This window comes from Coturnix japonica, chromosome 1 (assembly GCF_054131305.1).
Source record: "Coturnix japonica strain WE chromosome 1, WE-NBRP24, whole genome shotgun sequence".
Lineage (NCBI taxonomy): Eukaryota > Metazoa > Chordata > Aves > Galliformes > Phasianidae > Coturnix > Coturnix japonica.
This window is the reverse complement of record NC_140663.1, coordinates 159,984,366-159,996,419: the sequence shown is the minus strand read 5'-3', so window position 1 is coordinate 159,996,419 and position 12,054 is coordinate 159,984,366. Positions and strand designations below refer to the sequence as shown.

Here is a 12,054-nt window from a genome sequence, read left to right as displayed (position 1 = left end):
ATCAATGGACTGGAGAGTCCTATGCAGGCTAAAATGCCTTGACCCTGTCTCCATAACCTAGAATTAAAAATGTCAGCAGGGTAAATGGACTCATTACTGCCTGAGAAAGGTCTCTACCAACACAAAATGATGTGTGCCTACTATTTGAACCGTCTTTCTCCTCTCAGTTCTGGATCTTGGAGCAAGAGATAAGAGTTTATTTACTGAGTGTATGCACTTTCTGTGCACGGATGTGTAAGCATGCTGATACAAGATTAGATGCTACAGAGGCAGGGCACAATGTCAAGGACCCAAAAATAGAGCAGGTGCAATTCTGATAGCACTTCATTAACACATCTGAGCAGGATGCACTACTGGGCCAATGTGGCCAATTGCCATAGACACAAACAGATTTCCCCAATACTTGCCACTCATTTACTCAATATTTTGCCAGTATTTTGCTCCAGCTAAGTAAAGCACAGCTCAGCGATTTAAGATGCCTGACATAAAGCCATTTTGGTTTAGTTGTTCATGTAGGTATTAAGAACGGCAGATTTGGAAATTTAACAAGCTGAAATCACACCTGGCTATTCAAAATAAATGTGACACCAGTTACTACCATTTGAAAACACCACAACTTCCTGTCATACCCAGGCAGCTGAAAAGCCACAAGGATGGCCAAGGCAAAGTAATTCAATGCATTGTGCCCAAGCAATGTCTGCTTGAAGACACTCAGATCACCATTTCATCAGACTTTGTGTCCTGTCCACCCTAAGGTCAACAGGTGACTGCTAGGCCTGCACACTTCACACAAGGCCAGTTAAAAATTAATTCTGGAATTCAGCATTCAGGGAACCTGAGTGAGAAAAACAAAACCTCAGTTTCCTCTTTCATCCATCCAAAATGTATTGCATCTGGAAACTTGGTGTCTGAAATGAGAACAATTGCCACCATCTAGCATGGCAATGGTGCTTGTTTCGTTGGCTATGTAATGAGAAAGCCATTAACAAAGAAGAAGCAAAATCATGCATGGTGACAAACTTTTTCCCATTGAGTATATGGAATTGAAAATGGGAATCCAAATGTTTAGCCAAACACCTCCATTACAAACTATTAAAAACCACTACAAACACCTCCACTGTAAACACATGCCAGTCTTTCCATTAACTAGCATAGTAGAAAAGTACTGATACAACATAAAGGCAAAGAATGTACATTAAAAACACAATTCATTTTAATTTCCTATAATCAGGAATTAAGGGATTAAATTATTTTTTCTTTTCCTTACCAAATTACATTTCTTTACCAGCTTGATACTTAAGATTTGTTACAAATTTCCTGACAAGAGAAATTAAGTAATGTAGTAGGACTGAACTGGATGAGTGATTCAGATCAATGTCTCAGAAGGCAAACGGCTTAGCTGCCAATAATTTGCCAACTCAGCCAGCAAAACGGCCCTACCAAATCCATTTGAGACCACATTGTTCATTAAGTTCTGCACACAGGGATAGATTCAGAATGAAGTTAAATAAAATTTAAAGCTGTTGGGTATTACTTCTGATGTTCTCCTATTACAGCTGAACCTGCCCAAGGAGAAAAAAAAAAAATAAATTAAAATAAAATAAAATAAAAATACTTGGAAAGCAGCTTTCTAGCCATCCTGATGTTACCTACAGAACAGCTATAAATGGTGAAAATGAGGAAATAACTAATGCAAAGCAACAGTTTAAACCAGAGAGGTGAGTAGAAAAAGAGTCCATACAGAGGACTTTTTTTATTCTAGAACCACCTCTACTCTGAAGTTTAATTTTGCTTACAAATTAATCAAAAGTAATGCAAGAATATCCAGAGTGAGCTTCCTCCTAAAGCTGATGCTACGGTGGGACTGCTCCCTTTGGCTTATGATTCCTCTGGGCTCTGCATTGGGAATCCCTCCATCCTTCATCACGAAGTCAGCACTCTCACCAAAGGCTGGTATGAAACAAGTCAGTGCTTCAGTTGGTTCAGAATGTGAACTGTAGCACTGCCTGAAACAAAAGCAGGTTTTCACATCAAACCCTACCAGCACAGCAAAAGAAGAAAACCTTCTATGCTGCATAACACAATGTAATGTAACCCCACCATAGTGTATCCATTTGCTATAAACAGACAAAATCTGAATTTTGGCAGGCTAATTTTGGTTATCCCGTCTCTCAGTCCAACATTCTCTTAGTAAATCACGGTGGACTGGAGAGCATACTACCAAAATAATAATAATAAAATAATAAATTAAAAAAAAAAAAATCCTCTCTGAAGAATTTGTTTAAGTAAATGCTTTTTTGTGCAAGGTTTCTTGAGCCTTCCCTGAAGATTAAATGTTGGACACCATTGAAGACACAACACGGAGCTACTGGGAGCTGACCCAGGATGGCAGCTCTCACGCTTCTCTTACTGCTGGTCCACAGTGACCCCGAGGAGAGGTTTTTCCATGGAGGAAGGACAATGGAAACAAAAGGAACAAAGTTCTGTGGCCAAGAAGGATCCCACAGGAAGGACGCAGTGGCGAGCTGTGTGAAGTTGTGGAATGCCTCTCATGAAGTGCCCTCGTGCTCCTCCCTCACTGCTCCCCACGCACTGAGCAGGGGGTCCCGTTCCCAGAGCTTCCCGAGGGAACTTCCCAGGGGGAGGACATCTGCTCAGGGTCCTCGCTCTGCAAGGGCCACTGTGCCCACTCACCTCCGTCTCTGGGAGCAGAGCAGAAATAGTATCAACCTATTGCCCTAGTGTCTCCAAACCACTGAAATCCTGGAAACGGTTTCCTCCTGAGCACCTCCCTGGCCTCCAGCTGCTACAGCAGCAAAGAACACCTTGTTTCAAGGCAATAGCTCCAAAAGGGGGGATGGGACTTAAAAGGGATTGTATTTATGAGGGCTTACAGTTGGATATCAATGGATGCTAGAAGGGTATACCTATCACCCAGCAAAGTATTGAAATCACACAAACAGAAGCTTCTGTCAATCCCATCACACTGGACTGTGATATAAGTATTGTATATGCGTGACTTAACAATGGGAATATAGACAAATTGATTCCGGTTGTGAAAATCAACTGTAGTTTGATGGAGAAACAACAGAGACAGTAAAACCAGGTCATAGTAAATGTGAGCCTTTCTCTCTTTCGTTAAGACAAACCAAACCAAAATCGAGGGTAGGAGATGAATAAATCAGTCAACCATTTTTCAAAAATCAATCACAGTCTTGAATAACACAGAGATGTCATTAGCAATATCTTCCTCCTCTCCATCACTGTTGACATGTCAAGGGTAGCACAGCTCCAGCCACCATGCATAAAACAAAACAACAACCAACCATGATGCAAAGCAGAAGAAACAGACTTCTACACTCCCAGTACAAACTCCTCCATATATCATAATAGTTCAGGGCTTCCACTGCAGGCAGCAGGTTTGATTTTTTTCTCCCACACCCTGTTATTTCTCAACACACTACAGTTACTTTATTATCTCTGGCATGAAGTCATTCTGCTAGTCATAATGGGCATAATATTGCACCACGTTTGGCTTTGGAGTGAGCACTTGGTTTTCACTTTTCCAACTGCTTCTTGCTGCATGAATGACTTTTTCTCTTAACCACGTGGATTTATATGGCGCTGAATCCAACCACACAACAATGAAACTGAACTTGGTAAGAGACAACTGTCTGCACACCCTCCCGTCCATCCCTCAACCAGCCTTCAGATGAGCAGTTCCTTCATGGCAGGATGAGAAGTCAGATTGCTCAGAGCTGGAAGTGCTAGGAAGATCGTTCCCCATCTACAGCCTGCATGTAGAAGTGCATCACAACAGCAAAGAGAAAAGAGGCAGGTGCTGCCCATGGGTAGAATCCATGCTAAAGTACACATAGAAATGATTTCCCATGTACTTACAAATGTTAATAGATGGGGAAAAAACAGCAACAGACTGCTGGGGGCAAAGAAGGACACAAAGATGAAGCATGTCTGAAGGGGGTAATTTGCTGCTGAAGGTGTCACCCCAATGGGAGGTGTTTGCCTCCAGCTGCAGAGGTGGCAGTGGTGGCTGAGTACACACCACCAGTGCTGCACGGCAATGCTCTCAGAGCAGGGTGGCTTTCCATTCCCCCAGGGGCTGCAAGAGGAATTCCAGCTCCTAGATTCAGGGAATCCAAGGGAGCAGTTTTGCTGATAAAGCACCATCACAGCCCCACTGGACACAGATTGCTGAAATGCCAGACCTGCACCCTCATCTGCTGAGCCCCTTCCTTCCCCAATCTCAGTCGGACACAAAAACCAGCAACTTGATAAATATTTGTGCTCCAAGTTTCCAAACCACATTAAAGTGTAAGGACTCAACAACTGTCCTGAAAATCTGGACAACTTCCTTTTGTCCTGTACACCCACGCGGCGCGAAGGGCTACTGGTTTCAGACTTCGTAGCATCTGACAGTGATAGCTTGGCTTGTTGGTTACTGTTCACATGTATTAAAGAAAGAGAAAAGAAGAAGAAAAACAACAAACCACAACCAAACTAATCTCCAGTTGTCCAATTCCCTTTTATGGTTCTAAACGTACTGGGTGATTCGCGATATGAAGCTCTTTTCTAGGGTACATGTCAAGTTACCCATTTCCCTGTGCATGAACCATAAAGAACTTTCTGCCTTAGCCCAAAGAAATTGCTCCAGATTACACAAACTATGAGAGGACGAAATATGGATTTCTGTAGAGTATGTGAGCACAGCACCTGCCTGGTAACACACTGGTAAGTAATTTAATGGATTTTCTTCAGGAATGCCAAAAACCATGTATAAAACTTCTTAAAAGCACGCATTGTATTACAAGGTATAACTCTTCTGCCCAACACGAATGTAGCTTCACATGTTTTAGGGAACCCAAGCTCCATAAAGATTCAGGAGTGGGAAAGTCCATTTTTCAGCACTCTGTTGAGATCTCCAGCCCTAATCCTAAATTAGACCACTGTAGCTGCACGTCTGTTTCAGATGAGACTTAAATCAAATAGAAACCTTAACACAGGAGCTTCAATCTGATCAGCACTTTTGAAGAAGTCAGGTTAGTTATTGCAAGAAATTAACCTCAAAGCAGTTTAGATTTGACCTGGAATTACTTGCTTCATTTTTTGCATCTGACCATGAAATTGAAAAGTCCATCGGTCGCTGGAGATGCTGATGATTTAGTTCCAACTGGAATAACTCAGGCTTGTATAGCAGTGTCCACAGATAAGATTGTAATATATTCTCTATATCTTCTAGCTGCTAATTATGAGGTATTGCCAGGGTGCTGACAGCTGGAAATAAAGCTGATTTATCCATCTCACGTTTCTGAAAATACGGACACATCATCCTTGCTGCAGGCTGCAGAACCCGATCATTTCAGAATTAAAGCTCAGTCCTTTACATTCTCAAATGCCATTGATTAAAATTATTGTCATACGAAGTCTGTGACTGGGAGATCAAACCTAAATATGGTACTGAAGTCTTCATGTTGACCACTGTGTATACAGTCTTTAGGACAATTGTATGCAATATATTTTGTGGAATAAATACACACAAAGTATGAGAGAAATATATGTAAGTACTGCGCAAATCAGAGACAAAACATTCTTCTTTCCTCTGATAGCTGAAATACAGATGTGCACAGAAATAGCAGAGGGCTGAAGTGCTCAAGACTCACAAGTCAAAGAAACATAATTTCCCATTATTTCCTTTATCTCCTTTTTCAAACAGAAACTTTTAGTTTTCACATTGTCTGGAGGCAATTGGAATTATTAAGTAGCTATATACAAGTTAAAGATCTCTTTCTGTTCCTTCATTATGGAGATGTCTATAACACCTGAACCACTGACTCTTCTCCAGTACCAGTCAGTAAATGCTCAGCTGACACCTGCAGAGACTGAATTACAAGAGTGAAGCCTTAAGAATACTTAAAAGGGGAAGTACTGGACAGCTTGAGTGAGAGTTTCAGGTAAGTAGGTAGTGAAGCAGGGTGAAATGGGAAGGAATGCCTCGAGGTGACTAGCAGAGAACATCCCATCACTTCACTGACAACTCTGAAATGCCGTATGCCGATGAGAGCTTCAGTTCTGGCTCAGAAGAAGTTTGTTCAGCCTACGTGGGATGTCCAGCCAAACCTCCACAGTGAGGAGAAAGGGAAAGAAAGAAGGAAGGAAAACACAACAAAATAGAAGATGCTTAAAAAGTCTGAGCTCTGGACTGGAGCCAGATTTCCTTTAAGAGAGGAAAGAAATACAAATTTCCAGCAAGCCAGTTGTAAAGGCATTCAGCTACACAACAGAGAGGCACCGCTCCGTACCTATTGCACTTTGAGCCAGCTCTAGTGTCCGTGTCCCCACTGCCCAGCACCCAGCACGCTGGGTTTCCCCTAACCAAGCCAAGCCTTTCCCATTGGACTCGGTGTAGGGTGTGCGTGCCCCTGACAGTGCCTGGAGCAGAAAAGTGAGCCAGGGTCCCTTACAGCACCTCAACCCCACAGTCCACCTTCTCCCAGGACAGTGGGTTTGCAGCAGTTTGCACAATGGGAAACCTTTCCGACAGGAAAGAGGAAGCCGATGCCCCAGCGAAGCTCGGCACCGCGGGAGCCCATGTGGGAGAGGGACACCGAAGTTCAAGCTCAAGCTGTGAAGGAGGCCTGGCAAGGATTTCGACCCGTGTTTCCTGCATCCACAATGAGAGTCCGACGCCTGTGCCTATTCCATCCTTATGCCAAGGAGGGCACAGCAGAGAAAAAACAACGCGGGGAAATTAACACTTCCCTGGCGGGGGGTGGGGTGGGGAATATAGAATACCTATATGTCTATAACAAAGCTGATGAATCAGCACTTCCCGAGCAGGAAAACGGCTCCGTGTAGCACCGCAGCACCGGGGCCGCTCCCACGGTACTCAGCCCCCGGCGGGGACACGCTGCCCACGATAACGGTGCTTTTCTTTTTCGGAGTGGGAAAAGCCGAAGCAACCAATCCCCAAAACCATCGCCATTAGGCACAGCGGACTTTCGCAGTGGGTGCGGAGCCATCCCGTCACACGCAGCCCCGCGGGATGCGGGCGGCCTCGTCCTGCCCCTCCGGGAGGGTCCCGCACCGCGCTCCCTGCCCTGCCCGCACCGGGAGCACCTTTCTGCCTCACGGGCATTGGTGACTCTCGGAAAACAAAGCGGGCTGCAAAGCAGCCCACCTCGCGACCACGGCTTGTTTTTCCTCCCCGAAACACGGATTAGGACATCACGACTACCCGCGCTGCGGAGCGGCTCGGCATCCTCGGGTACCCCCTCACTGCGCCCTACCGGGGAGCGGGCGGGCAGGTGCCCACCGGCTGCCGCGACGAGGCGGGGTGAAACACCGATGGGGAGCGTCCCGGGGAGCCTGGGGCAGGGCGGCGGCCAGCGGGAGCCGGCGGACTCCTACCTGCGAGCAGGAAGGCGGCTCCCAGCAGCACGGTCCCTGAGAGCAGCTGGCGGGGCATGGTCCTGCCCGAGGCGGCGCGGGGCTCTTTCCGTGAAGAAAGCAGACAGGCGGAGGCGCCGACCGAGTTCCGACGGGCTCTGCTCGGTGCCGGGCTCCTCCCGCGGTGGCGGAGATAGCGGCGCGGCATCAGCATCCAGCGGCCCCGCAGCCCTCCCCGCCCGCCCCGTCCCGCGGAAAGGGAGTGTCCGCGGCCAGCCGCCCAGCCAGCTTCACCTCCCGCGGACATCAATTAGCGGCCGGCCCCGGCTTCGCTGATTTATAACTTCTCCACCCCCCACCGCGCACCCCCTCCCGCCCCCGGCACATCCTCCGCCGGGAGCACGCCCTCCACGGGCCGCCTCCCCGCCGACGGCGGGCACCGACCGCTCCCCGCGGGGCTCTCGTCCCCGGCTCCGGCCCCTCGGAGTTTCCAGCCCAGCTGGCGGACCCCGACTGTCCCGCACCGCCCAGGTGCGGTGCTCGGAGCGCCCCGGGGGGACTGGCAGAGCGGCCCCGAGTGCACAGAGCGGCCAAGGCAGGGAGGGGCACTACTAGCGGCGTCCCCAGCGCTAAGGATGTCCCAGGAGCCCGGCCTCCCTATGGGGCCACAGAATTAGGTCTTTGGACTGATCCAGTGCAGCTCTTCCTATATTTGTATGATATAAAGGAACTCTCGAGAACATATACACAGGGCAGGTAAATGGAATCAACCCCTGCATTAAGGAGAAGGAAATGGAGACACATTGAGACATAAGTTGGCTGGTCCAAGGCCATAGGAAGCTGGTGACAAGAATCACAAATAGAATGCAGATCTTTTGCGTCCCACCAGATCATCCTGTGTGACAAAAAGGATGAGAGGTCGATGTTGTTTTCAACTCAAGAACTGTTTAACTTTCAAGTTTCAAGTCGGTGAGCACGTTTCCTGCGTGCTTCTGTCCAACTCCCGTTCACAAGTGACACCCTGAGTTAAGAATTTCAGGCTGCATTTTCCAATCTTCCTGCTCCCAGCTGAGACCTTGGAAATAAAATAGTTATGGATATCTTCCCCCTCATCTGCTTGCACCATGGGGGGGAAGAACCCAGAAGTTTTTTCCTGAAGAGGATGACTCATGACAAGTCACCTCCTCCAGAGGAGAGGACAGCAGCTGGGAAAACAGCCGCTCAATGAAGACAGTGCAGCCAGAAGTAGGAACTAGGACACTGGGCATCCTGACAGCTCAGACCCCCTAGGAGCCAGGGCTCCTGTGCACGGAGCAAAGGGAACTGAATGTCCCTGCCTCTGACCTACCCAGCGCTGAGTACGTGCTGAGTCTGAGATGATGCAGGCCCCATCACAAGCCCTGTGGCTATACCACACAAGTTCCACACCCTCTTCACACCTCCTACGTCACAGCTGCATTCATTCATGTCCTCCAAAGACCACAGCACTTTGGCAAGATGTACCTCCTTCCTTCTCCAAAGGATGTCCTCAGCTCCTGACCCACCCGAGGGGCTGAGGAACAGGGAGGGCAAACCTGAATACCTGCTCATAAGCCCTCATCACTCTCCTTGTGCTAAAGTCTGGGGGGGAGAGACATGGAGTTTACACAAAAACTGGAAGGACCTGTGTAGTTAGATACAGGGAAGAAAGAGGCACTGGACGTTCTTAAGAGTAAAAATGCAATGGGAATCCTGTGCTTCAATGAAAGGCATGTCTGAACACTTCATCTGAAGCACCTGGATAGATGGATAGGGCAGTTCCTATTTTTGTGTGTTTTGGCATAACTGTTGACACACTCTGCATAGTAGTTCAGGTGCTGTGGCCATGCAGATAGACACAAACCATAGGCAGTGTGAGCTCTTCATATCCAAACCTCAGGTGCTGGTTAGGTCAAAACCATGGTCTGACACTAAGAAGGAAGTGGAATATACAATTTTGATCCTTTGGGGTTTCAAGGCAGTTGTTACGTTTTCTTCAGTTGTGAAATGTGGAAATTTCCCCCTTTCTAGCATTTATTAAAAAGGTTATCACTGTAAACTCGAAACCAGCCAAATTTAGAAGCTGAGAGTAAGCACTCTTTGAAATGTATCAGGCTAACATCTTTGCTTCAGGGCTATTCATCTCCAGTGCTACAGAAGCTGTGACAGACTGAGAAGAAACAGCCTTTGCAGTAGACATCATCAGTTTTTCACATTTGCTCGCAGCCCGGCATCACTGTACTGCTGATGAATTTCACCCTGCTCTGGAGGAAGAGGGTTTGTGCCAAGCCTCCTGCCTGAGCAGCCCATACATCTGGCACTGAGATAATCAAGTTGTCAAGCAGCGGCTCCCCAGTGTGCATCCCTTACCACTCCCTGGCTAGCGAGACTCACTGGAACAACACAGAAAGTAAGCAACAGGAAATCAGATTGAAAAGATGAGTAGTCGGGGCATTTGGTTGGGAAGAGGCCAAACCCAGCGCTGCGATCCGCCTTCAGCTGCAAAGAAACGCAGACACCACCCTGAGCACGTAGGACCTCTCAGAGCTCAATGCTTAACTGAGGCACAACCTCATCTGCTCCCTGCTGGCCTTTCTGACTCTTGAGTGTCTGATTTCAAGAGTTAGGTGGAGTGGAGGGTCCTCTCAACCCGGATATGACTTAGTGGAGTTGCTAGGACACATCCTGAGGTGCTGGATTCTGCTCCCCATTGGAAGCAGAACACTTGGAACATCCTGAGCTTTAGCCAGGTCTCTTGGGAGGAATCATGTGGGTAGTTCCAGTGGACCTGGAAAAAAAAAAGAAAAAAGAAAAAAAAGCCTGGAAAATGCTGCTCACACCAGTAGCTGATAGGCTCCCTACCTCACCTGACTCTTTCCAGTCATGGAAGCAATTTTGGATTCACACTAGTGCTCAAAATAGCTCCCCGTGGTACTGATTGCAATGCTTAGAGCATTACCTCTAGGTTATCACAAGCATCTGCACAGCAGGTGCCTGCCCTTAGGATAAGGCCGCATGGGCTAGAGACATAGCTGAGGGACATCGTGATTTGTTTGATCCCTGCACTCACAGAGGCCCGGCAGGAGCAGCAGAGATGTCTTGGAGATGCTCTCAAGCTCCAGCCGTTGGGAAAAGAGGGAAAAATGGCAAAGCGGCGCAGATTGGATCTCCCCCTGCAGGTCTTCCAGCAATCTGCAACTCCCCGCTGATTTCTTTTTCAAAGGAATGACAATTTAGGGTAAGGAGTATTTGAGTTGACTGCCTGAAAGCATTAAGATATTTCCGTCAGTGCTCCCTGCCCACTAGTGGGAGCCTTCCATTACCCCATGCTGTAGTCCCTCGCTGGCACTGGCACAACTGTTTCTGGAGCTCAGTGTAGGAGAGTTTGATGAAATAATCCAGAGTATATCTTGCCTGCTTTCTGTGAGGGACTGCTCATACCCTGGGTTGTTTCGTGGATAGGACTGTACAGCACCTTCCCACAATAGGAGAAGCAGTGAGCTGAGATGGCTGGAGAAATATCAGAGCTTTCTATAGTGATCCAGCTATTGGGGACTGCAGCCTAAAGCAAGTCCCCAGGTGAAATAGGTGCACACTACCCACAGCCTTTCTCTGTCTCTTTTCCCCACTCTTTTCAGTGAGCTATTTTCCACCACCATTATCTTTGTGCCCTCTGGTTTCTTCTCCCTGTGGAAGAGACGGAGTTGAAACAACACATTATCTAGTCAATCCCATTTGCCAACTATATTATTATAATTCTAGCTGTTGTTGTCAGGTTTAATTATGAGTGAACAAGAGATGCCACTACATTCAAACTGCATTTAGACCAAGGTAAATCTACTTCATTTTCTTCAGTATCATGAAAAGAGAAAGATTGAAGTCTAAAATATGTGTATGTAAGTATATGTGAAGACAAAAAGCACAGCTGTGGCTGGGCTTTCCCAGCCTCTTTGCTCTGTATCTGGGCAAGGTTTTGCCAAGGACAACCCAAAGCTGCAGGAAAGCATTAGGGATTGTAGGACAGCCTTACAGCGCAGCTACCCATCATTTAGAGCAGGGTGCAACGCTGGTTGTGTCACCCCCTCATTCACACTTCTTGCCATCAAAGGCAGTAGAGCAGGCAACTGTCTGGCCATGGCAAGGAAGTAGAGGCAATGGGAGCTCGTGCTGTGTTCTTTTTTATATTATAGTTTTTATTAGTTAGACAACTTGCATGAGCAGTTAGGTTGTTCACACTTCATTGGGAAGTTATGAAGCTAAGTGCTCCTGAAGCTCTTGGGGCAGGCCCTGGAGCACCCAATCTGGACACAGAAAGCACCCTTAGAGGAACTTAGAAGAGTTCCATGGCTGAACGCAGAGTTTAGCCAACAAAGCCTGATCCTTTGCTGACACAAAAAAGAAGGGAGAAAGCCAGAGGTGAAAGTCTGCCCTTATTGACCCTGGAGTCTGCTTTTAAATTGAGGCTGTACCACTGGTCTCTGCTTGTGCCATGTCTCTATAGTGTATCTGCAGCAACAGCTGCACCCAGTCCTGTACCGCTGTGACTCTATCTCTGCCCATTGCTCTACCTACCCCTCTCCTCTCAGGTCCACATGGCAGAATGCCAGCAATTCTGTCCCTATTACTGGAAGC

At 47.4% G+C, this 12,054-nt stretch overlaps 1 protein-coding gene across 2 annotated transcripts in view; it reads right to left on the bottom strand.

Moving 5' to 3' along the window:
* Positions 1-7,754, bottom strand: part of FLT1 (fms related receptor tyrosine kinase 1) — a 102,245-nt gene extending 94,491 nt beyond the window's left edge. For both annotated transcript variants that reach the window (XM_015852074.2, XM_085536309.1), the window contains exon 1: positions 7,426-7,754. In XM_015852074.2, the coding sequence (XP_015707560.2) occupies positions 7,426-7,711 (286 nt within the window). In that variant the 5' untranslated portion in view covers positions 7,712-7,754. The remainder of the gene's footprint in view (positions 1-7,425) is intronic.
* Positions 7,755-12,054: the final 4,300 nt, after the last annotated feature.